The sequence below is a fragment of the Eleginops maclovinus genome, chromosome 10 (assembly GCF_036324505.1).
Source record: "Eleginops maclovinus isolate JMC-PN-2008 ecotype Puerto Natales chromosome 10, JC_Emac_rtc_rv5, whole genome shotgun sequence".
In the NCBI taxonomy this organism is placed as follows: domain Eukaryota; kingdom Metazoa; phylum Chordata; class Actinopteri; order Perciformes; family Eleginopidae; genus Eleginops; species Eleginops maclovinus.
The window spans coordinates 4,301,957-4,326,985 of NC_086358.1; the positions used below are offsets into that span (position 1 = coordinate 4,301,957).

Sequence of the window (25,029 nt, forward strand, 5' to 3'; positions counted from 1 at the left end):
ACACACTACGAGTCACACACACTCACACACCGTTGGCCATCGGGAGCAACTGAGGGTTCAGTATCTTGCCCAAGGATACATCCACATGTTGACTGACCGGGCTGGGATCGAACCCACAAAGAAAGTCGAGAGACGATCGCACGCCCTCGCAGCCACAGCCGCCCCTTTCAGCAACTTCATTCGTGGAAAGTGAGTATTTCTATGCGTCATAAAATATGGAAGACGTCGTGACAAATGACAAATAATGACAGTCGGCAGAGGACTCAGAATAAATACTTATTTATGGAGAAAACCATCTCAACGTGTGATCTAAATAATCCAAGGAATGTTACATAATCATACTGCTCACGGATCATATAGAGAGGAACCTAGTCTATGTCAGCACTGCACATACAGCGTAATGACAGCATGAACGCTTCACCCTTCACCTTTTATCTCTGGATGACAGCATGGTGCTTTCTCTAAGTGACGTTGCTCTCCCTCCCACTTTACTGTACCTCTAAATGTTCCTCCTTTATTTTTCAAGTCAGTTTTAAAGTCCTCTCGTAGGGGTTCTCCTCTCTTTGGATGTCCTTGTGATACTTCCCAGTTGTGGACGTAATGAACGAATGGGTTTAGTGTCTGCTTTGCTTACAGAGTCCAGAAGTGAAGGTTCAGATGTTGGGGCTCCAGGACGTGAACTGGGGGCCCGGTTGTGTGGAGGGGCCCGTGGGAGGATCTGATCCCGGGGAGAGGAGGATCTGGAGTGGACAGGATGTAGTCAATGCTGAATTTGATCTCTGATTCTGGTTTCTGGGTGTTGTTTGGGAGGAGGTGGTTCTGCTGCTGGGGGCCCGGCCTCGGCCTCTCGGGGTTCAAAGGGCAGAGGGGGGACTCGGGGCGCCGGGATGCGGGTATGTGTTGATTGCTGTGGCTCTCCAGAGGGTGGAACGGGGTTTCTGCTGAATCCCGGAAGCCGATTTTCATGTTCCTCCTGCGCCGGCGACGCCGAAAGTTGCCGTTTTCAAACAGGTCGAGCATGGACTCACAGCCGGTGGCAAAGGTCCAGAAGTTTCCCTTCCCCTTCTCGTTGGCCTCTGTCCGAGGAACCTGCAGGACATTTATAATGATTAAGACATATCACTTTCACTGTGACTTTTATCATGACATTTTTGACATACGTGTGTGTGTGTGTGTGTGTGTGTGTGTGTGTGTGTACCTTGATGAAGCAGCTGTTGAGGGACAGGTTGTGTCTGATGGAGTTCTGCCAGGCTCTCTGGTTGGAGCGGTAATAAGGAAACCGCTTCATGATGAACTCGTAGATCCCCGACAGAGTGACGCGCTGCTCGGGAGTCTGCTGGATCGCCATGGCTATCAGAGCGATGTAGCTGACACACACACACACACACACACACACACACACACACACACACACACACACACACACACACACACACACACACACACTCACACAATTATTTTCTCTGTATGTTGTCTTCTCTTCTGGCCTCATTTGAACAAAACATACCATGCACTTATTAAGTAATGACCCTCACCTTCGGAACAAATTGGATTCAACACGACACAACCCTTTACTTCAATGACTTCTAATTACAGTAAATAAAACCGACAGTTTGAACCTATTTCTATAGCGCTCCAATAACAAATGTCTCATTGATGTGTTTGGGTTTTGTTAGACTGCGCAGAAAGTGCATACAGCCCCAATCATAGAAACATTTGCACTGTTAATTCACTTTACATGATTTCAGATTGAATTGATGAATGGATTAATTGAGCATTTGAAAGTCAATTGTATCAAAGGCTGTACAGCTGCCGTTTCTGAGCACAGTAACACCATATTTAAAAGCATCGATCATGCATGTTCATAAACGGATCAATTCATATTATGTATTTAGTTTATTTTGTGAGAATTGAAAGGAAGGTTCGAGTCACAAAAACTGGATGCTGTTTATAAACACATTTATATGAAGTTTATTAAAGAATACAACTTTAAGAACAATTCAATGATAAAACTCAACTGAAAATGATCGTTAGTGCGCCACAGAAGGGAAATGATCCAACCGACTCAAAATATGATGCAAATGTCCAAAAGCAAGGTTTATTTGTTATAATTTATATGATTTATTCAAAGGTATCGTTTTAAAAGCTGCTGTTTTATAAAGAAATAAACATATGTTTCATTTGTAAAAACTGTCAAACTTCAGTGGTGAAAGAAATCTCAAAAAACTACTGAAAAAACGAGGCTTTGTTTATATAAAATGTGTTGATTTAATCAAATAAATACCTTAAACCTAACAAGATAATACATACACTCTATATTTAAAGTATACGAGTTTCTGTAAGTTAAAAGTTACCCTTTGATTTTAACTGCTAAAAGCCCCTCACCTGTACGCAGGTCTGCACAGTTTCTTCTCCTCGTCCGTGCTGGAGGAAGGGTATCCGTCTCCATCGTAGTTGAAGCAGTTGAAGGGGTAGCTGGAGTTATTGAACATCTTCAATATTGGAGGAGTGGGATCTGTCCTGTGTGACTGTCCTGGCCTCGGCCCAGCAGCTACACCCGTCCTGCTGCTCTGCTCCACCACCATGATCTGCTCCACCAGCTGACTCTGAGCTGCTGCTGATGGGACGCCTGCAACACCCCCTGACTCTCCCCCCTTTCCTCCCCCCCCCCCCCCCCCCCTGCTGCTCTCAGTGACTCAGGACCTCCTCTCTGAGGGATTTACACTCTTGATTCTCATCAGATTTCTTTTCCGATTCAGAGACAAGAATACAGATTTCTTTCTGCAAACACATCGTCTAATTTGATGTTTTTTAGGCCAATGTTTGGACTGATTAAATCCTTGTTTTAGGACCATTTAGAAGTTCATTCTTTCATCATTTGGGGATTTTTGGGGGCTGTAAAAAGCACATCTTTCCTATGAAATATGTGTAAATGTATTATATTTTCAGTTGAAGATTGCAGACTATACCAATTAATGTGCAAACAATACCATAGAAGAACACACGTTAAATCATATTACATTTTAAATCTAAAGACTGCATTTAAATAAAAGTGGGTAATCATACAACAAATTCTTAGCAATTATTACCTCTCACTTAGCAAGAGGGTTGACAAACTAGATGTGTCGTTTCCAGGGAAGAAAGGACAAGTATTTTAACACGGTCTGCAAAACACTCTCACAAAAACATGAATTTATAATGTAGATATTTTTTATTATACTTGTTTATGATTACTTTATAATCACTGTTAATGTAGCATTTAGCCGTTAGCATCAAGAAGAGGTCTATTAGCTCACTGGTTTTAAACTCCAAACCTTCCAATAGAAATTAAACTTGTAATCTTTAGCCAAAAACGATGAGTGACATCACTTGAGGCATGCTACCGGATTTAAGTTCATTTTTTATTTAAGCCACAATAGCTTAAATACTCACACCACGGGAAATTAGTAGCATGTCATTTAACCTCATACAGTGCAGACAGTCTCAAAGCAGCAGCCTGGTGTCGTCTGTGTGTGTGTGTGTGTGTGTGTGTGTGTGTTGGACAAACGACCCCCCCCCCCCAACTGTATTCTGGGTGGTCCACTTCATGTTTTATTTTGCCTCTTTTATAGCCTAATCTCTCTAACTGTACTTAAAACAGCTATCCCCAAACCAACAAACAAGTTCCCTTTGCATCTTTATTTTCTTTTTTTAACTCTTTCTCGTGTGTGTGTGTGTGTGTGTGTGTGTGTGTGTGTGTGTGTGTGTGTGTGTGTGTGTGTGTGTGTGTGTGTGTGTGTGTGTGTGTGTGTGGCAGACATTTAGTCAACAACGGGAAGTTTTGGAGATGCTATCTATAATTCTCTGTAATGGCCATAAATTGTTTCCGTGTCTGCAGAACAGGGGATGTGTGTTTTGATGTGAGCAGGGCAGTTGGAGGTCTCCGGTGAGGCGACAGAGGGAAACAGCCCGGGGTCTGCGGGGCCTCCATGTGTGGCCCGCTGCTGCAGGAGGAGCCTACAGGCGCTATTTCGGTTCACCCTGAGACATTAAAGCAAATCTGTGTTTATTCCTGACAGGCTAATGAAGCAGCTGAAAGGTCACTGGGCTCAATATCAGGAGCAGGTTACTCAAGTGGTTTGATGAAAAGCTGTGTAAATTATATTGAGTTAAACTGGATCAGTGGTCTCTGAGTCTTTGTTTCTAACTCATCTAAATTTCTTTATTTTTGCTCAGGAAATTGTGGTTTTGCTGTCGGCTTTCATATTATTTTTTTAGGTAAATTATTGATCAGAATATTCTGAAATCACAGCAAAAATCCTCTTCTAAATAAAGAGGTGATTGATTAAATGTATAGGTTATTTTTTGGCCAATGCTTGAATTTTTTAGGGTGACTGGGTGCCAATTAAGCAAAAATATAATAACAGAAACAATTGAGAAAATCTATTTTTTAAAACTTGACGTTTTTGCTTTTAAATTATATTAACAATTCAACAAAATCCATTCATTGAAACAGAAACTGTCAGGAGTTTGGCCACCTAACTCCAGACTAGATTGATTCATGAAGATTGATGAAAGAGGAGGAGAGGAGGAGAGGAGAGGAGAGGAGGAGAGGAGGAGAGGAGGAGAGGAGGAGAGGAGGAGAGGAGAGAGGAAAGAGGACAGAGGACAGAGGACAGAGGAGAGGAGGAGGTCTCAGTATCAGGTTGGTTGTTTGAGCTCAGATCAGATTAGCTCCTCGCTCCCATGACGAGGTTTCCTCCTCTGGTCACTCTGATGTTGTCTCAGACTTCCTCCATTCATAGCGCTGTCTACTAGTGTGTGTGTGTGTGTGTGTGTGTGTGTGTGTGTGTGTGTGTGTGTGTGTGTGTGTGTGTGTGTGTGTGTGTGTGTGTGTGTGTGTGCGCGCATTTATGTAAACTTAGCGAGTGGTGTTTCCGGGGGCTGTTCTGTGAGGAAAGGTTATGAAAACACAGCGCTGCAGAGGGAACAGTAAACACACACACACACACACACACACACACACACACACACACACACACACACAAAGCTGAGGGCCATTTTCTGTCCAGCCTTCCTCAGCGCCTCCATCCACTGTGTAATGACACCGACTGCGCTTAAGATAAGATACATGAAAAGATATGTAACTATTGCACATGCCTGGGGAGGTAACTTACATAAATGCATTCAATTACACTACTATTTCAACTTTCCAATCAGCTGTTGAGGTTTCCAAATGAAGCTGTGAATGTCTGTCGTCATATTTAGTTCTGAAAAATAAAGCATCAGTGTTATAAGAGCTCCAGAAGTTAGAGCTTGGTGACGTTGTGCCTCATTTTTCCACACAGAAAGACTATTGATGAGTAAGTCTTTGATTCATCATCACTCTTCGTCACATTTCAGTAGTTGGTTTAGTTTTAGGTTCCTTCAAAATAAAAGCCCCTTTCCACTCAAAGTGTGTTCTCTGTGGTGTTAGAGTGATCAGAAGTCTGGTTTTTTACATTAAAGGAGGAAGGTTTCTCCATTTCCACTGAGAGATTACTATTTAAACAAAGCAAACGCACATACTTCTGATAAAGAACAGACGCTTTCTAACATTCTGCTTATTTTTGTTTTATTGCACTTAAACCATGATGCAAAGAAATGGAAAAAGAATCAACAGAAAATTGAATAAAAAACAAAGAAGCGTTTTCCCTTTAAGAACACCATCTTAAGGTTCTCCATGGACCCACACACACACACACACACACACACACACACACACACTGAACTGACCTGACACAGGACGATGGAAATAAAACCCTTAATGGAGAAGTCAGCACACACACATTTATGAAGACCTCCGTATCTTAACTCTCCGCCATGGAACCAGACATTCAAGTATTTCTATCATTGCACAGGCACTAGAGTTTCCTACTTTATATATTAACTTTCCTCCAGCGACTGCACCGTTGACAGTTCAAGTCTGTCAGCTGTTGGTAATGAATGAAATATACATCCTGAAAAATAATCTCTCCACAACAGCAACATCTGGACATCAAATATATTACAAACAAAACAAAAAATATAAAACTATTAAGTGTCACATTTGGCTTTTGGTACTTTAAATCTGTTGCATTGAAATAAAGAAACAGTAGTTTGAATTTAACCTTTTTAAAGATATTTTAAATATGGAGATTTTGCTGAGGCACGGAGCTTTTGCACGTGCTCCGTTTGCCCTCTTGTGGACGAATGCGGAATTACACCACTGTGTTTTCTTTAAACAGAAAGTGATTTCAAATAATAAATAGGTTTTTCTTTTAAATAAATACTCTCATTTATGGGCAGATAAATCCAGGAGCAAACCTGCACTCCATTCAAATATTTCCATCTTGAATACCAATGATACAACTCAGACACTCAGTAATAAAACATCTTTTCAGCAAATCAACAAATTTGGATAATTAAGACAACTCCTCGTCCACCGTGAAACACTTCAATACCAACGATACGTATAAACACATAGTTCAGCTTGTGAAGAGAGAGAGAGGGGAGGGGGGGTACTTTACAAGTCCCTCAGAATTCACTGAATTCAAAAACAGGGTCCTGAAAACAGAGAGAAGGCGTCTCTTGCAAGACTTCAATGGTTTTGTAGTGCTGCGGTGGGTGACGTTGTCCTACACTAGAGTCCGGTCGGGTGTTTTTTTTTGAGGAGTCCAGGTGATGCAGGGGCTCAGCTCAGTTTGTGACCTCGACCCAGGTTTATCCACAAGTCACCCGTGCAGAACGAGTCAAGTTTGTAAGTCCTTTCCAGCAGGCTTCCACTTCCAGGCAGCTGATGATCCTGCAAAATAAATCCCAGTGCAGACGGAGTTCATCTGAGTTTCAGGGTTTTTAAGACAAAGACCGGATCTCCTCTCTCCAGGGAGTCAGTCCGATCCTGCTGCCAGCGCCCCGGGACAGCTACCTCTGCCGGGGGCCCGGGTGTGCGCGGTCGGGCCCCTGGAGGTCGTCCTCTACCACGTAAGTGTAGCCCTCCTTCTCAACGCAGTCTGACAGCACATTCAGCACCTAGTGACGAAGAAACACCCCAGGATAACAGAGAAAGGGTCAGATATATTTTATTGACAACTAAGGAGTGTGTGTGTGTGTGTGTGTGTGTGTGTGTGTGTGTGTGTGTGTGTGTGTGTGTCTCTGACCTGGCGTAGCCGTCGGTCCATGGCGTGGAGGTGCGGCTGGATGAGGATGGGGCTGAGCCGGTCCCTCACCAGAGACTCTGACATCAGCACCGACAGCTTGTACTCCTCTTTAGCCAGCAGCTGCAGACGCAGGTGGGTCGACTTCCTGATCCTGCAGGGGGAGGAGAGGAGAGAGTCAGAGGGGTTTTGTGCAATTAAGAATAAAGAGATACTTATATTTATAACTAACTGTAAAGCAGGTGGAAATGTGTGTTGCTGTAATACTCGTGTTGGCCACCAGAGGCTGTAGCGCACCACTACCTTGTTCTGAACGGGAGTAAAACCACTCATGTTTTCTTCCAGTAGAGTTTTAATTTCTCCATGCACGTTAAACACAATGTACAAACTGTATATATACATTTAGATCGTGTTATTGATGGATAAGCTTTGATTAAAACACATTTCTAGCCAAAAAAAAGAACCTTTATCCTGGTAAAAACATTTTCATTCACACAAATAAATTGAGGCTTAAAAACGTGTCACAGAAACTGTCTTTATCTCACTTTCTATCCTCTTCAGGGCTTCTGTATCCTTCTTATGAAGCTACATAAAAAACACCAGTGAAGAAGAGCTCACCTGCAGCACTGGGTCAGCGGCACCAGGATGGAGACCTCGTCATGGGAGTGCTTTCCGAATCTGTAGGAGGAAAAGATAGAGGTTTAGACGAGCACTTTTATTGTGTGCGTAATTCCTCTTCTTACATATTTTTTGTACGCTTCTTTTGCTCACACGGAACCCTGAACATTTCACAGTAACCTGCAGATTATTATTGCTGGAATTATCTCCTTCTCTTGTGTGGATGCACTGCTGCAGAGCGGAATCATGAAAGCAGTTTAATCTGTTCTGAATTTGAGCCTCTTGAGATACGTCGCAGTGACTCACCCTCTGCCGTTGTCCAGGTGGATGATAAACGTCTCATTTCCAAACTTTTCGAACGTCTCATAATGGTGCCGATCCATGTTTCCTGTGAGCGAATAACAGTAATCAACTCAGCACACGTGTGTAGCATACCTCATGTGTAATAGCTTTTCTCCACCAGAATGAGTGCATATGTGCATGTGTGCCCCTCTATCAATCTACCAATCCCTCTATTAATAGGCATGGATTCTTCCCCCATTGCCAACAGATGACTATGCAACATCATTTGCAGGTTTTTTATTTGAGTATGTCCCATAAATGTATGATTGCACCAAAAAGCAGGACTAGTAAACAGTGGTTACTTCTTTTTTATATCTATTACTTCTTCAGTTAACATTTACACAAGTTGGCAAATGTTTGAAAAAGAGGAGAGCACAAATACCTGTTGATTTGACTTATTTTATGTTTACTTTAATGTACAAATAAACTGTTTAAACCATAAGTGTTTTGCCCATTATCAACCTCTTAAAAGTGTCCACTGTAGGACAGGGACACTCACCCATGAGGAAGTCAAAGACGGTCATGTCCATGATGTCCAGCAGTCGCGTCCCGCTGTCGTACGGAGGAGTCTGTTTCACTTCCTCGCAGTAATCCGGGTCCACTTCCCATCTGAGGAGGTTCAAAGTCACATTTAGCTGATGCCTTTCTACCCAAAAACCAGGAAGAGACACACACTCAACACAGCGAGATCCTGCAGGAACATGAGCTTTAAATAAATGCTACGAACAGAAAGGATATACTTTGAGTTTCTCTATTGGCAAAGGAGGAATGAAAACAGGTAGGCTTTCAGTCTCAGAGATCTGCAGCCTTCCTGCTGTCCTGACATCACTGGGGTTACATCTTCTTCTCTACTGCAACAACGCTTTATAACAATTCACCTCTGGCTGGCAGATAATTCTCTGCTGCATAGCTTCACTGTGATAGCTGGACTTAAACCACACTGTGCCTTTTACCGTACACACTTAATGTATTTATAATATTCTGCTTTATATTTTGTTTTTGTTTTGTGTACTTTTTTAATCCGACATGAAGATTTTGAATTGAATTCATTTCTATTGTAATGTACAATGCCTGTCTTTATGCTACTGCAACGCAAACATTTCCTAAATTGGGATCAATGAAGTACTTCTATCTGTCTGTCTGTCTATCTATCTGTAATGTATTGTAACGTATGCTTCTTCTATGCTGTATCTGCTTTGACCAAAAATCCAACTTGTTTCGCCTTTTAAGTGTTTTTCCAATTAATTCTTGAGATCATTTGGAAAACTAAGATCCTTATCTTCCCTAGATTGTAATTAAGTGACATGATCTGTACAGTTGGTTTTATAATCTATGGATGTCAGTCAGTTTCAATTAGATAATATATATATAACACAGTAAATGGAGGTCAGTCTGAGAGACTTAGGATTAGAAAAGGTTAAATGCAGTGCCTAAATATCCCTGTGTGTGGATCTGTGTACAAGAGGGCTTGATTTGAATCCTCCTGAACGTAGACACCACAGCTCTCTTGCTTGTGAGTTAACCCTGTCACTGAGGGTGATAAATATCCTCTGATAGCTGCACATCTCAGTGGATCCCTCAGTGTCTGACAGTCCGATTGTTACGGACGGATCTCTTACTCTGCCTTCTTGCGTTTGTGGTAGGAGCGTCTCCACGGGTTCCTCCAGGTCTTGCGTTTGGCGAGCGCCAGGTCAGGGAGAAAGGCGGCGAGGGATCCCTCTATCTGGTCGGGTTTCCCGCACAGAGCGTGCTCAGTGGAGCAGTAGTACGAACACTCTCCGTAGAAACACACGTTGTTGGCTGAGATTTGGACAGAGAACACACACAGTTGCAGCTGATTTCTTAAAAGCGGTTAATTACTTTTTATGCAACTCTGTGGTAAATACTTGACTACACCCTCTTTCTTTTTGAAATGCACACCACATCTTCTTAAATCCCCTTCACAAGATTTAAATTACCTGGAGACATTCAGTATTAATTGCTGAGATTGTCAGTAATTTGAATCCTGTGAAAGTTTTCCATGTGTATAATATGTAGAAAGTTGCATCGCTAATTAACTCTCCTTCTTAGGCGCAAGCTAAAGTCCCCAGATAATACTAATCCCATGCAAATTAATATTACAGTCATTCAGGGCACAGAACGGCACTATGAAGCAGGAAACTGTCCCCCATTTTGCTTAGCTTGTAGGATGAGAAAGAAAATAGTTGAAGGCTGCACAGAAGCCATTTCATTATTCATTTTCTTCTGAGACCAGCACATAATCTCGAAGGATGCTTCTAAAGCGCAGTGAGTCAAAGAGACTGAAGAGAAAATTCAATCTAAAGGATATCTTCTAGTGTCGCTAAAAACCTCGTACCTGGTGAAATGAAGAAGGTCCTCCAGAGTTTTTTGTCTCGTGTCACATCCCGGATCTCCTTCGTCATGTTGACCAGCCTGCCGGCCACGGGAGGGACCCGTCGGAAGTCCAGGATCCTGCAGGACAGAAAAACTGAGGGGTTACATTCAGCTCCACAATAAAGTCTCAAACACAGCTCGTTAACATACAAAAAAAAAAACAATCACTGCAAAAAATCGCAATTCTGAATGATAAATCTGACATGACACACATCTTTAGATTCAGTGGGACTAAATATATCTTTATCTGTATAAGACAGATCATAAAGCTTAGACATCATAGTTAAAAAACACTTATAACTTCAGATCTTTCTTCAGAATCAGGAGATGTTTAGGTTTGCTTTAGTTTGAAAGTAATCCACTGATAGTTGTTTGTTCATCTACTGCGTTAATGCAAACAGAAATAGATAATTTTAATGGTGCTAATTTGACAATAACCCTGATATTGTTGCTTTTAATTTACATATTTGGATAACAAGTTATGATTTTCAAACAATTCTCCAATGATAACTGTATTTGTGAATAAAAGCAGAAAAGACATCACCCCAGATGGGACTCGAACCCACAATCCCTGGCTTAGGAGGCCAGTGCCTTATCCATTAGGCCACTGGGGCAGATAGGCCTATGGTGTGGTCGAGCGGGAAGATGTAGTTCACCACTACTGCCAAAAGGGGGCACTGTGACATAAGTCCTGTTCTGATACTCACACCCCCCGGTGGTAAACCTCTGTGTGGTTTTTATGTGGCTATCAGTCTACATCAAACACATTTTAACTTCCTCCCAGCTTTCTGGTGAAATATATTTCCGGGTGTGTGTTTTATTGAAAGATGGCTTGACTGTCTTCCTGTGTGTGTGTGTGTGTGTGTGTGTGTGTGTGTGTGTGTGTGTGTGTGTGTGTGTGTGTGTGTGTGTGTGTGTGTGTGTGTGTGTGTGTGTGTGTGTGTGTGTGTGTGTGTGGTTGTTTTATTAATGGGTCGTCAATACCACCCAGCCACAGCTTCAGCGCGGCCTCTTTAAAAATTGATACCCCTGACAACACCTAATGGCCGAGGCCTGAGGGCCAGAAAGAGAGGCTGAGATTAAAGATGGAGCAGAGAGAGAGAGAGATGTTAACCAAGAGCTGCTCGTATAAATGATGCCGTCGAGGAGTGTAAGGCGTGTGGAGAGAGACAGACGCACACAGTCGCGTCTCTTTCCTGGACACAGTGAGGCCTGCTGGGCCCGGGCCTGGCTGCCATGGTGCGGCTTCATCACTCTTTCTCCTCCATCCATGTCCCGTTAATAAACCCTATCCCCACAGAGGACATTTTGAACTTGTTTTCAATAGCAGACATGTTTTCCTCATGTCCTGCGTCAGCACACAAGTTGGTTTGATATAAATAATCGTTCTCATGGCTGCTTTATTAATCTATACGTTTAATATGCTCGCTGTAATGGGAACATAGTACTGAAGGTGCACTGAAGCCAAATGGAGGAACAGTTTGCTTTTGTTTTTTAAACGATTTTAATCACCACTTAAATGTTGTACTTTCATAAAATGAGATAAGACAAATCTTTGTTAATCCCCGTAGGGAAATTCAGGTAAAAAAGCAAGAAAGATTTGTGGGGATTTATCTTTTTTGTTGTTGTTTGGAAGTCTTTCTTTCTCGTTTCTGATATGCAAAGTGCTCAGATAATGACTGTTTATCTTTATATTTCTTTATATATTTTCATATGAATCCCCTAGATTTCATTTTCTCTTTAATCTGTAATGAATTATACAGTATGCAAAATCTGAAAAATGTATAAAACGCCCGTATATGTCATGAATTGTTTAGATCATTTGAGAACACGTCAGTCCTGTATGTCTTTATACCTGCTCACTCTCCTTTCCCATCGCCTAATGCAGCAAGTGCTCTTCCCATTTAAATCCAATCACATAATTAATGATGCTTAAAGCGGTGTTGTCCATATCAGAAGAGACAGTGGCTGTGTGTGTGTGTGTGTGTGTGTGTGTGTGTGTGTGTGTGTGTGTGTGTGTGTGTGTGTGTGTGTGTGTGTGTGTGTGTGTGTGTGTGTGTGTGTGTGTGTGTGTGTGTGTGTGTGTGTGTGTGTGTGTGTGTGTGTGCAGACCCCTGGGAGGCAGTGCAGCCTGAAACTCTGCAGCACCAGCAGCAGCTCTGAAGCCAGGCTCTAATTTAGAACAGACAAAATAAAGCGCTCCTTTTGGCAAACCCTGCCCGGCTTATATTTAGAATGGGCACAGGGCCTTTTCATGCCTTTGGTTTCCTCCTCTTCCCCTTAACCCACACATATGCCGGGTGTGTGTGAGCATCTCTTCTGTACGTGTGTGTCTGTGTGTGCAACCAGATGTGTAGCAGACGGGTAAAGAAAGCTGCTGCTAATATAACTCCTGCTGAACTGTGTCATTGTGCCTGAAGGGAAAGCAGATTCAACATCGCTACACGCCGAGGATGTGACTGGACGTGTGTGTATGTGACCTCACAATCATCTGGTATCGGCAGCATTCACACGCCACCCCCCCCCCCCCCCCCCTGCTCATAATTACACACAGCCACAGTGACGTCAGGTCCACTTTAATAACAACCCCGCTGAAACTCATCTCTTTCTCGGGTCGATCGCAGGGCCTCGTGAGGTTTTCTCTTTTCATTAAAGTCTGGAGGGCAGGCAGAGGGGCAGGCCGTAAAGCTTTAGCCTTGTAAAGACGGAGGAGTCAAAGAGCGTGGTGGTTAGCTAAGCGAGGAAGCTGCACTCATTGTTCAGTCAGATGCTAGCTGCGGGAGGGCAGCATTCATTCTCTATGACTCATGGCCTCATGCACGGCTCACACCAAAGGAGAGTTTCTGAAGGGAGAGTCAAAATAAAAAGAAGCAAACAAGCGCCAAGGAAATATGAGTTCATGCAGGGCGTGCAAGAGAAACAGCGTTCACACACGTGGACCTGTATCTTGCACCCATCTTTAAGCTTCACTGTAAAATTAAGGCTTGGTGTTCTGCAGGGTTTTGTTCCTCCCGGGTGGTCAATGAGCTGACACAACGAGAAGCAAATTAGCAATCAGGGGAGAAACACAAACCTGCAGGACGTTGGTCCTCTGGGATGGAGAGAAGCATTTGGGCTTGAAGGAGTAAGAGCAGTTTCAAGAACATTGGATTTTTTTCCACATTTAGTTGAAAATGTTTGTCATCGAGGCGGTCCCTGCACCGGACATCCACTGCTGCCCTCTGAGGGTGATGTAGCCACCGGGGTTTGACAAGGAAGGAAGAGTATGTGGAGTATAAAAGACGATATCTTTTTTTCTTCTAAATACAGTCCAGCATGATTCCGATAATCAAATGCTTAAGAACTAAGTTTTAAAGAGGCCATATTGGGGATTTATGTAAATGGCTGCAGGCGCTAGAATCCCAAAGTTCCCTCCAGACCAGTGGTTCTCAACTGGTGGGTCCATTTTGAGTGGGTCACAGTTATGCAAGTGAAAAAATAAAAGTTGAGGAAAGAAAAGAAATCCTGTAAAGAAAGTCAAACTTTTATTTTGAAGGCCACTTTTATTTTGAAGGCCGAAATTTGACTGGAAATGTCAGACTAGAAACGGGGATCCAGGATTGGCTCTGAGTCTGTCTTTTTATTTTATTATTGACGAAGGAAAAAGTGGGTCCTGAGGCTTGACCAGTTGAGAACCACTGCTTTAGACGCTCAAAAATGCCTCCATTGGACTCCTTTTTCTACTGTCGTATCATAGTGACATCACAATGTAACACTTGCGCTTCTATTGGCTAGCACTCAATCACTTTGTACCTGATATCTCTAAGCGTTTGACCAAACAGAGCCAACCAGCTGACCAATCTATTAGTAGACTAGGCTGAGCAGCAGCAGTGTTGTGTAGACTGTCCTTCAAAATGTGGCCGGAGTAGATTCAAAACAACCATTTTTAAAACCCAGAGTAGTGTAGCTCGCACTTTCAAAGTTATTATTGAAATGATTTAGAAAAAGCTGATTGCCCCGTCTACTTGCCTGTGGTTAAAAATGTCCCTGTGTCACAAGAAGTTGAAAAGCCTTTACAGAGAAGACAGATGAACGTGTGACAACACGGTGTCACAGATAACAGGACCCACCCCTCTTAACTGAGATTGGCTGACGGTGACTTACTTATCCAGATGAAAGGCAGCGATCTCTGCGTTGTGTCTCTCGAAGTCGGAGAAATAGAAGAAGTCTGGGGGGGTCTCCTGCTCCCGGGTCTGCCTGAAGAGACACAGAAAAAAAGAAGAATGGAGGTCAGGTATGACTGTCGTGCAAAGCCGAGGTTTTGACAGTCAGCAATATGCAAATCCCTCACACACACTGACAAAGAGACATACTGAACTAGAGCTGAGTGTAACAATCATTTTCTTGGTTGTGTAAAGTGTGACAGTGACCAAAAATAGCCATTATAAGATCCCAGGAGTCCCAAATGGATGTCTGGGGAAAGTGTTTATTCAGTCCAGAAGACAAGACAATGTTGACCTTTAAGAAGCTCGATGCAAAAGACCTACAGGATCAATCGATTATTGATATCTGCTAACTGCTTCATTGTTACCTGGGCTTACAAAAGGTGTTTGGATCTGTATTTTACAAGAAGCAGAAATGCAAGACAAGGAATTACTAACAGGACTCAATAGTATTTAGCAGGGTACACATTGATATTGATGCATTGGATTTGAATCAATCCCTGTCTTCAAGACCACTCCACCGGGGCTCAGCCTGTGATAAAACCCTTCTGCTTTACACCTGTGTACCTAACACTGCAAAACAGCGTCCGTGAGCAATAACCGAGACACAATAAACCTGTGTCCTTGCCTCACAAAAGGGCGGAGATACTGTGGATGTTTTGTGGGGCAACAAGAAGCCGGGACACTCGAAGGTCACACGCTTCCTCCTGTTCTGGATCTGTACCTATTTCAGTCCAGCTCTGACCCCCACCCCCAAAAAAAAACTGCTTTCCACTCACATTCGGGCCGTAAAGCTCTTACTGTAGGGGAAAAGAGGCTCTTAAAGGCTTAAAACCCAGAGCTGATGGAGGACGGCCAAGGATGGGGCAGGACAGCCAGGACGGCCGAGGTGAAAAGACCAAGTCAAAGGAGGTGAAAAGGCTCCCTGAGAAGGGGCCAGGTTTAGAAAATAATGTCTTTCAGGAATCCACGGCGTCATTAAAAAGCTATCTTTCCACCGAGGCGCTGCATATTTGAGTTATTTCTTCCCTTTCATACACTTCTCTTTGCTGTTTTGTATTGACAACAGTAAATACTTTCCAGGAAGGCAGCTGAGAGTAATGATTTGGACTGCAGCCTCTGCCATTTCTGCTTCAGCTAGTTGAGGGAGGATGAGAAGAATGGAAACTATCTTGGCAACCTCTCCTTCTCTCTCTATTCCCTCCGGATGCCTCTGTTTATTTCGCTCAAAAAAATCCTCTACTATCTCGCCTCCTCTCCCTCGGCAGAACAGTTTTCTTTGCTTTCTTCTTAATACTTTATATCTGTGTGTGTGTGTGTGTGCGCCTCTCCCCTTTTCTCTCTCGCTCTCTCCTTTCCATCTTTCTTCCTCAGCTGCCTGGCTGATTGTAACTGCACAGCTGCACGGCTGACATATGCACCAGTCATTAACCAAACGCAACACGGAGCCCAGAAACACATTCATCCACTAAAAATGTCCTCCTCACTTTATCTGTATTCCTCTCATCGTTCTCCATCCTTCAATCTCTCGGCAGATGTGTGAAAGTTTGACCGAAGTAAATCATCATTTAGTTCGGTACATGTTGTGCTTATTTTTCCCTTCAACATTTCTCAACTCAGTTCCCTCTCTCCTGCTCATCCCTCACTTCCTAACAGCCGTTACCAGGAAAAGGCCGAGCAGCGTCTGGTGATTGTATCGCTCTCTTCTCCTGGATAGCCTTGCTTCAGGGACACAGCCCTCGCTCCACACAGAGGAAAAATGATACTGACTTTGAAAGTGTCTATGCACACCGGGGCAGCTCAGGACGGGATCATTCCGTCCAACATATGAAGTGAAGGTAAGTTATTACCAGTCTTAGGCAGATAACACAGTGATGCTTTTTGGAGGCTATCATATAAAAAGGTTCATAAAAGTGAAGTGAGTCTGAGGTTAAAGCAGTGAATCTGAGAAATAAGGTCTTTACTCTTCATTTCGAAAGGTTTACCTGTTCTGTTTTGACAATGGCTGGTCTTTAAAAGGGATTGGTCAACATCAGTTAAATGAGAAGATTAACAGCACTGTACGCTAAATATATACCTAGAGCCAATAGCTTAGCTTAGCATAAAGACTGGACACTGGAAACAGCTAGCTTGGCTTTGTCTGAAAGTAAAAAATAACCCACCAGCGCCTCTAAAGATCACACATTAACATGATCCATAGTGTTAATGTGACGTTTTCTTTAAAAAAGAGAGATTTTAAAGGACTTTAAACTGTCTCTTTTTACCCAATATCCTCCATTTACAATTCAGATATGCGTTTGTCCTTTCTTGAGTATCTCCAGTGAAGACTTGATGATGACTTCCTGAATTAGTGAGCTTTAAAGGTGCTGGATGACAGATTGTGTCTCCTTTGGACAGAGCAGGGTTACCCCCTGTTTCCACTCTTAATGCTAAGCTAACTCTTCTCTTGTGCTTGTCGATAAACAACTGAAGACTAGTTTCTGCTTGACACCTCAATGCAGGTTAATCAATAGAAAAGTCCGTTAAAAACAGCAGATCTGTCCGCAAAAAGACGTGAGGATGTGAACGAACTTTGGCCCATGATCAGGAAAGCCCCTTTATTATGTATTGTAACCATACTCCATTGAAGTGTGTAATAAGGTGACGCTCTAACTTCCCAGTATTTCCACGGCTGTGCTGACCGTACCGGAGCGTCGCCATGGAGATATCTCAGAGGATAAGCATGAGCAAACATTCTCTTGAGAGGATTCATGGTCATTCTGCCTTTAAAGAAGTCCACGAGCATATTTCACATAGTCCTGCTACATTGCTGTCTCATACATATAGGGGGGAATCGCCTAAATACCAAAGCTCCAATATGCACCAAAAACACAGCTCCATGAGGCGTGCTATGCGTCGTTGCTTTCCTGCGACTCAGTGAATATGAGAGAGGAGGAGAACATGTGAAAACCACCATGTGTTTACATTCGATACTAATGCCTCTGCCTGTGGCCCCGGCTGCTCCGACGCTCCCCTCTCACACTGAATGCCAGCCAGGAAGCAGGAAGGCTGGATAATTACCGTGATCCACATCCAATTCAAATGTCAATAAAGTTATTTAGAGCGTGGCATGACACCCCCCACTGACCGGGGGGGAGGAAGAAGAAAGCTGAAGAGTGACAATGGCACTGGAGTTAAATGGAGAGGATAATCAGGGACAGGGAAGAGGACACAAGATGTCTCCTTAGAGGTTTTTAAACTAACAAATAGGCAGGCATGGGGAGTAATGGATGACTTATTACGCGATTATGCAATCAGGATGAAAAAAAAAAGCAACTGTATACCCGGACAGTTGCTTTAACAAAGACAGATTACTGTTTCATTTCTAAAAATTAGGGATTACTAGCAGGATTATGTCACTAAAAATCAATAATAGTGTGTTTATGAAGCGCAGTCTGTCTGTTTTTCTGTCTAAAAGCATGTATTTAACTGCGTAAAACTGCAAACTGTTGCTAAATTATGCAATATGTTGTGATTATAATGTTTTTAATTGAAAGAAAGAGTCCTTACTTTGACATAAAACAAAAAAACCATACTACAAAGCATATAGTGTTTCTAATAAAAGCATCGTCCCTCCTCTGTAAACTGTGCTGTTCTGTAGGCTCATACTGTAAGTGTGAATCCATACGCCTACTGCCTGAATCTGCTTCACGGTTTTCACTTTCTTCGGTTCATTTGTTCTGTTTTTAATCCAGCAGGTGAACCAATATGTTCATAAAAGAGTGTGTGTGAGCTTAACTGTGTGTGTTAAACTAAAATGGAGCATTTTCTGTCAGCTTAGACTTCATTTCTGCTGTTTTAAACTGCAGTGTGTGTTTCATAGGCTACTGCCTGAATATGCTAAATGAAAGGCAGGTTTTCCTATAAATACACACATTTTGATCCTTAATATCTTGGTTTCTGCTTTCCTAAGGTCACATTGTTCTGTTGTCTTACATAATACACTGCAGACACTTGCATTGGATATGGAGGTAATCCAAAATGAACGGAGAGTAATCAGGTAACGATTACATTTTGCTACAGGTAACTGGTAATCAAAACAGAATAGCTTTTTTTTTTTCTTCAGTAACCCTCCCAACCCTGCAGCCGTAACATGACGTCTGAATCCTTAAACAGCAGCACCTGTGTTCAGCCGAGTCTGAGCGTGTTCTGATCAAGCGAACCATTAGGGGCATGTTGATTTGAGGAAGCTGTGCCGCCCCCGTAAAGGCAGGGGGAAACATACATAAATGCATGACCACATTATAAAGTCTATAAATGTTTGAGTACACAGTATGCACTGAGCTCCGAGGACACAGATGTTGGTAACTCAAAATCTACTCGTCCCTTTTACTTTGGGCTGCATGGCTGAGCTTAACCTTTTAAAATATTTACTAATCCACCGTGGATTTATGCTGAATGATGAGTCTATCTATCACCAGGAGAAGCGCTAGTTTCTTCTCCTTCCTTGTAGTAGAACTGTTATGTAAGGGCAGAAGAAAGGGTGTATTTTACAGGAGTTTGATGGCGCCTCTCTATCCGGCTTGCTGCGCCAACATTCAGATCTTTTATCACCGGCGGCAGGTGAGACGTACCGATCTGAGCATGCCCAGTGTGACCCTGGCCTCTCTGTAAACACATAGTTTACACTGGGTGGTCAGACACTTTCTTGGCTTGGCTCCCCGCTCCGAGGGGCTCCAGCAGCCGATGGAGGTCTCGCAGCGAAACACACCACGGTGTGAGAATATAAAGGTGAATGAGAGCGCTGCATCTGGAAAATCTACCTGGGAAAACAGTGCATAGCTGACCTCTGCAACACCAGCAGGGGATGGAGAGATAGGAAGGAGGGGAAGTAAGGAAGAGGCATTTCCTTCTGCCCTGTTATTGACATCAAATCAGAAAGGTATTTAGCCTCGAGCTGCAAATACAAATACGCTCAGATCCACTCCGTCCGAATATGATTCAGGAGCCCTGCAGTCAGTGATGAGTTGGAACTGGACTGGACTCCTTAAAATGATGTTTCCATACAACACAACTGAATAAGCAAGAGTGTTTTGAGGAAAGCATATCACTAAAACCTTTCGAATCAAAGTCAAACAAACACTTCCAGCCTGGAGCACAGTGTTTCTGCCTCATTGGAAACCAGAAGACATGTGTAACTTGAACCGAGTGATCTTTATCTTTCTCTTAGATAACAAGTCCAATTTTCAAGCGAAATCATGATGTTCTTCTCAACAAAACAGATTACTTTTGTTTTGTTCCCTTTATTAAACTGTCATGCTTGGTATCAAAGCTCAGTTACTCTAGCAAATTAGTCTTGCTGTTCCACAAAGCTGGGAGACTTGCAATGGAAATAATTAAACAAGAATGATAAAAACTGAAGCAATAAAAGGCAGAAATATGCAGATTGTTGGGCTATAGTTGAGGTCAAACTCCTGCATTTCCCACAATGCAATACAAAAGGGAATCATATTAGTCAACAGGCTGAGTAAACGGAGGTTCATGTGTAATTGGCGCTTCTTTAACTTGTGACACTATATATTGTAAAGGCTAACTTGCTATAATACATTTATCAAAACTTAGAATATGCAAAGTGTTCTCCTAGTTGGGATTTTTTCCCCCCGCTATATCCCAAATCCATGCTTTTCTTTCAGCGTTGCATCCCAGTGCAAGTTATCCATAGCAGAGAGCAGTGACAGCTCAGCATTATACATGAGCCACTGTACATTCCTGCACACAACAAAAAATACAGTGTTATTTTCTTTTTTCCTCAGCTTTTTCACGGTCTAACAGTTTTGGACACCATCCAATTTCTTCTTTCCTGTTTCTCCTACAGCCGAATTATGTAAACAAAACATCATGTTTCCTTTGACTCTACATTGAGAGCGACTATCTTTCCCAAGGTGATGCATAATACCCAAAGTATCAGCGTGTCAACAGTGCATCAGGGCGTAGCATGCACAGTTTTATCTTGTTTTCAAAGTCAGTCTGCCAATCGATCACCATAAGCCCAAAGCTGTGGTTGTGGGCCACAGCCTGCACTGTAAAAGAAATATGCTGTAAAAGAAAAAAAAAGGGACAAGGGCGTCCTGCAGTCCCAGAGGGTTCCCACCAAAGGGCTGACTCCACACACTTGTCACACATCATCCGTCAAACCCACAGGCTTGGCAAAGCACACGAAACTCACACACACACAAATATAGGATCCTACTTGCGCACACACGCACACACACACACATACTGAAAGAAGCCTTCATAGGGCTGTGTGAGCTGCGAAGAGGCAGGTAAGCTTTAAATGCATGAGGGTATGATAGCAAATCCCTCCTATGGGTCAACAAACAGAAGAGAAGACGCCGCAGGGAAGCTGCAGATGAGAGGAGGCGGTTCATTGTTTTATCTCAAGCGTAACACATGTGAAGGTTGACCTTTAGAGCAATGACATTTGATGAATTGAGAAAAAAAAAGCACTTTACTAGAATATGAGACAGGCGTACCAGCTGAAGACACGTGTTACCGTGTACCTGCGCTGTGTCCTCAGGTCTGTGAGAAGGGTTTGGTGGACTAATGAGAATCTGTGACCGATTGGTTTATTGAGTAAGTGATCAGTAGGTGATACATGGAGAGGACAGTTTGGTGTTGTGAAAGGGCAGAGGAAGGGAAAGAAGAAAGAGAAAGGGAGGAAGGGACCAAAGGGAAGAAGGACATGAAGAGTTAAGGAAAGAGAGAGACAGAGTTAAGGAAAGGAAGGAAAGGCAGAAATAGAAAGGGAGGAAGGAAGGAACATCCTGAAATAACAAAGGAAAGAAGGAAGGAGACAGAAAGAGAAAGAGAGGATGCAAGGAAATCCTGAAAGATCAAAGGAATGGAAAGGAAAGGAAAGAAGGAGAGACAGAAAGAGGAAAGGAAAGAAGAAAGAGAAAGGGAGGAAGGAAGGAAACACTCAAACACCAAAGGAAATAGGGAAACGGAAAGAGTTAAGGAAAGAAAGAAAGGAAAGACAGAAAGAGAAAGGGAGGATGAAAGGAAACCCTGGAAAGTGCTGCAAAGGTTTGTATATTTGAAAATGGGTGTGTATGTTATAATATAGGGTGTCAATTAATTATATTCGAATGCAATTATCTAAAAATAACCTGGGTGCACCTAGTATCTGCCTTAAATGAAATATAGATCTATGAAGGAATTAAGGAAATATAAGAGATAAGGGAAAGAAATGGTCACTTAGGGTTAAAGTAATAGTTCTCATTTGAATGCTTAACTGATTAGCCATTCTTCATCAGAAGTCCTACAGTCATATATTGCTGGTTGTTTCAGTGGGTTTGCAACTATGATAGTTAGAATTTTAAAGAAAGAAAACCCCCAAAATATAAGTCAAAGCTGATCAAATATAACTCCAGGTGATTTTAAATCTAAAAGATTTCAGCTTGTGCCTCTAAACGCTGGTGTTTGCGGATATAATGAAATAAAGATCTGTACGTAGCGCACCACAAACACCCCCGGGCTCTCTAAACAACCGTCACACCATCATCCAGGTGTGTGTGTGAAGTGTGCGAGTGTGGTTTGGGATAACGTGTGTTGCAGTTTCTAAGTGTGATGGCTGTCAGAGCTCCCCGGGCACTGCAGGGCTCTTCATCCTCATCCTCCTCCTCCGTTACTTCCTTACCCCTTCAGATCCCAGGCCTGACACACAGAGACAGCTGTTTCCTTCCAGCTCTCTCTCTCTCACACACACTCTGTCTGTCTCTTTGACACATTGAAACACACACACAAAGGTAGGTGCGTGCACACACATACATTTGGGAGGGACAGATTAGGAAAGACACAGGAGAGAGACACAAATAGAGATATATAGGGTACACAGACACATACTGGCAAGTGATGAAAGAATAAAGAGATATACTGACAACACACACACACACACACACACACACACACACACACACACACACACACACACACTTTGTTATGTGTTCATGTTAAATGCATCTCCCATTCATATCTCAATGTGCGTGATTAAAGATAATGTCAATACATAATGAATCCTGCAATGGAGATGATTTTAAAATGAAACTACATCCTGTTTTTTTATTTAAGTTCAGCCTACGAGTCCTGAGGGGCAGCGCCATGCAAATGAAGGCATCCTGAATAAATAGCCGACGTTCTCACAACAAAACAGATTCCCTTTCAATCTGGAGACACTTCAAAGAGGCTGGAGAATAGTCTTAAATGAAAATCACAGAGCAAAACACAGCTGTGAGAGGTTTAACGAGACAGTGAGGAGGAGGAGGAGGAGGAGGAGGAGGAGGAGGAGGAGGAGGAGGACGCCGGAAGAAGACGTGAAACCAGATTGATATTGAGAGGCTTTTCAGATGGCAAGAGACAGAAAGGTTGGATGTGTGCATGTAAATGGTTGGCAAAGGCTCAAATCCCAAAGGTCCTTCCAGAGGGAGTTTGGAACACACTCCCTGAAACGCCTTTGTCGTGGCTTCAGAATCAGAATCACAAAAAGAAGCAAAACAAATAACTAATAATTAGAATTAAAACTAAACTACACGCCTTACAACAACAAACAACAAACTTTTTGCACAGGTAACAAAGAAAACAGGCCTTTACACCTTGGGAATTGTAGTCCTTTATACCTTTTGGACTACATATGTCACCATTACAGTGACTGTAACAGCCTCCATTTGACTGCTTTGTTTACTTCCGGAACATAATGACTTCACTATGCAACAATCTTGCTTCTATTGGCTGGCAATCCAACACATTGTACGTTATAGGCTAAGGGGCGGGACATCACTAAGCGGTTGACCAATCAGAAGGCAAGACAGAGGGTGAAAAGAGGTACAGGCAGTATGAGAGAAACAAGAGCATTTTGAATACTTCACGTACAAAGACAAGCGTCTAAACACACACAATAATATTCAGGGAGCTCTCCTCCTCCTCTCCCTCTCCTGAGCCGTTGTCATGTCATCCTCCTGTAAATATTGTGAGCAGATAAACAGGCCGTAAAGATGAAGCCATCAGTGCAACATAATCTGAGACAGATATACCGCCGCCTCTGACAGCAGGATGTCTGCGCCTCGACAGAACACGTGCTAACGCGGCGCCACCTCTCAGCCCGGCGCCTCTATCTTCCTTAAAATCTCTCTGAGTCTTTTACTGGAGAAAGAAACACTTCCATCTCTGGCTGTCAGCTTCTCTCTCCATCTGAATCTACTGCTCTGGAAACAGCAGCATCCCCGGCCTGATGTTTTTGTTGGAATACGTTTTTTTCCGCGGCTAACTGAGCACAGCGGCGCGTCCACAGAAGAGAAGAGCGAGGCACTTCCAGATATCGCCCTTCCTCCCAGTGATGGAATGTTCCTTGGAAATGTCCAATCACTTTTTTTTTCCCGTCTCAAATGCATCAAAGCCAGCAGGAAACCAGGAAGTTAATTAAATTGTCCTGGATTAAAAAATGAATTTGGGAATGGAATTACAGAAAGCATTGCAAAACGCCTAATGCCTTTCCTGCCACCTACGAAGGGTTGAATAAAACAAATTGGAGTGAAGGATGGATGGGTCCGAGTAAAGAAGAGCGAGGTAAAGAAATGGATGTAGTACATGACAGACGGATAGATAGAAAGTTAGTCTTATAGATGAATAGATGGATGGATGGATGGATAGATAGATGGATGGGTAGATGGATTGGTAGATGGACAGACAGACAGACAGACAGACAGACAGACAGACAGACAGACAGACAGACAGACAGACAGACAGACAGACAGACAGACAGACAGACAGACAGACAGACAGACAGATTGATAGACAAACTAAGAAATGAAACATGAAGGCACGATAAAACATGCAGCATCTCTCTATGGAAATGTAAACTTGCCTCATTGGATTGCCATATAAGCCATACTGTATAAGAGGACAACTGAACTGTTTCCTAATCTCCATTTCTAAAGCAGAGGTGGATTACACATGCGTGTGTCTCCGTGAGTGGGAAGGAGCGATGATGAATTTTCCCCGTATGGCATAAAAGATGATCCTTAATCTGCACCATTCATTCAGCATTCAAAACCAAAACGGCATCAATGAAGCGCTGCCACCGCCGTGGAGCCGCTCAGCAGCGCAGCACGCGGCTCGGTGACCAAGTAATCACATTATGCCGCACAATTATACGGACTGTATTTGCACCTATATGAGCTGAATCCTGCTGTTGAAATAGCCTACTGTATGTACTGTGATACATGGGTACAATTTTCAGGACTCAAACCGTGTCGAGGGGAGAAGATTAGATAATGAAGTACTTA

At 42.9% G+C, this 25,029-nt stretch overlaps 2 protein-coding genes and 1 non-coding gene across 3 annotated transcripts in view; all 3 read right to left on the bottom strand.

Annotated features, from left to right (window-relative positions):
* foxl3 (forkhead box L3) lies at positions 1-2,587 on the bottom strand. Its single transcript, XM_063893615.1, has 3 exons — positions 2,386-2,587; positions 1,199-1,367; positions 1-1,089 (listed from the first exon to the last, which is right to left on the bottom strand). Exons 1-3 carry the CDS (start codon positions 2,583-2,585, stop codon positions 631-633), a joined length of 828 nt encoding a protein of 275 aa, XP_063749685.1. The 5' UTR covers positions 2,586-2,587; the 3' UTR covers positions 1-630.
* Positions 2,588-5,585: 2,998 nt separating this feature from the next.
* fam20cb (FAM20C golgi associated secretory pathway kinase b) overlaps positions 5,586-25,029 on the bottom strand; it is a 50,750-nt gene continuing 31,306 nt past the window's right edge. The window contains exons 4-11 of the mRNA XM_063892455.1: positions 14,652-14,744; positions 10,471-10,586; positions 9,734-9,914; positions 8,614-8,723; positions 8,079-8,160; positions 7,773-7,832; positions 7,158-7,308; positions 5,586-7,029 (exon numbers count right to left, since the gene is read on the bottom strand). Coding sequence (XP_063748525.1) covers positions 6,922-7,029; positions 7,158-7,308; positions 7,773-7,832; positions 8,079-8,160; positions 8,614-8,723; positions 9,734-9,914; positions 10,471-10,586; positions 14,652-14,744 — 901 coding nt within the window. The 3' untranslated portion in view covers positions 5,586-6,921. The remainder of the gene's footprint in view (positions 7,030-7,157; positions 7,309-7,772; positions 7,833-8,078; positions 8,161-8,613; positions 8,724-9,733; positions 9,915-10,470; positions 10,587-14,651; positions 14,745-25,029) is intronic.
* Positions 11,050-11,122, bottom strand: trnar-ccu (transfer RNA arginine (anticodon CCU)). Its single transcript has one exon. It is a non-coding gene; the product is annotated as a tRNA-Arg (tRNA).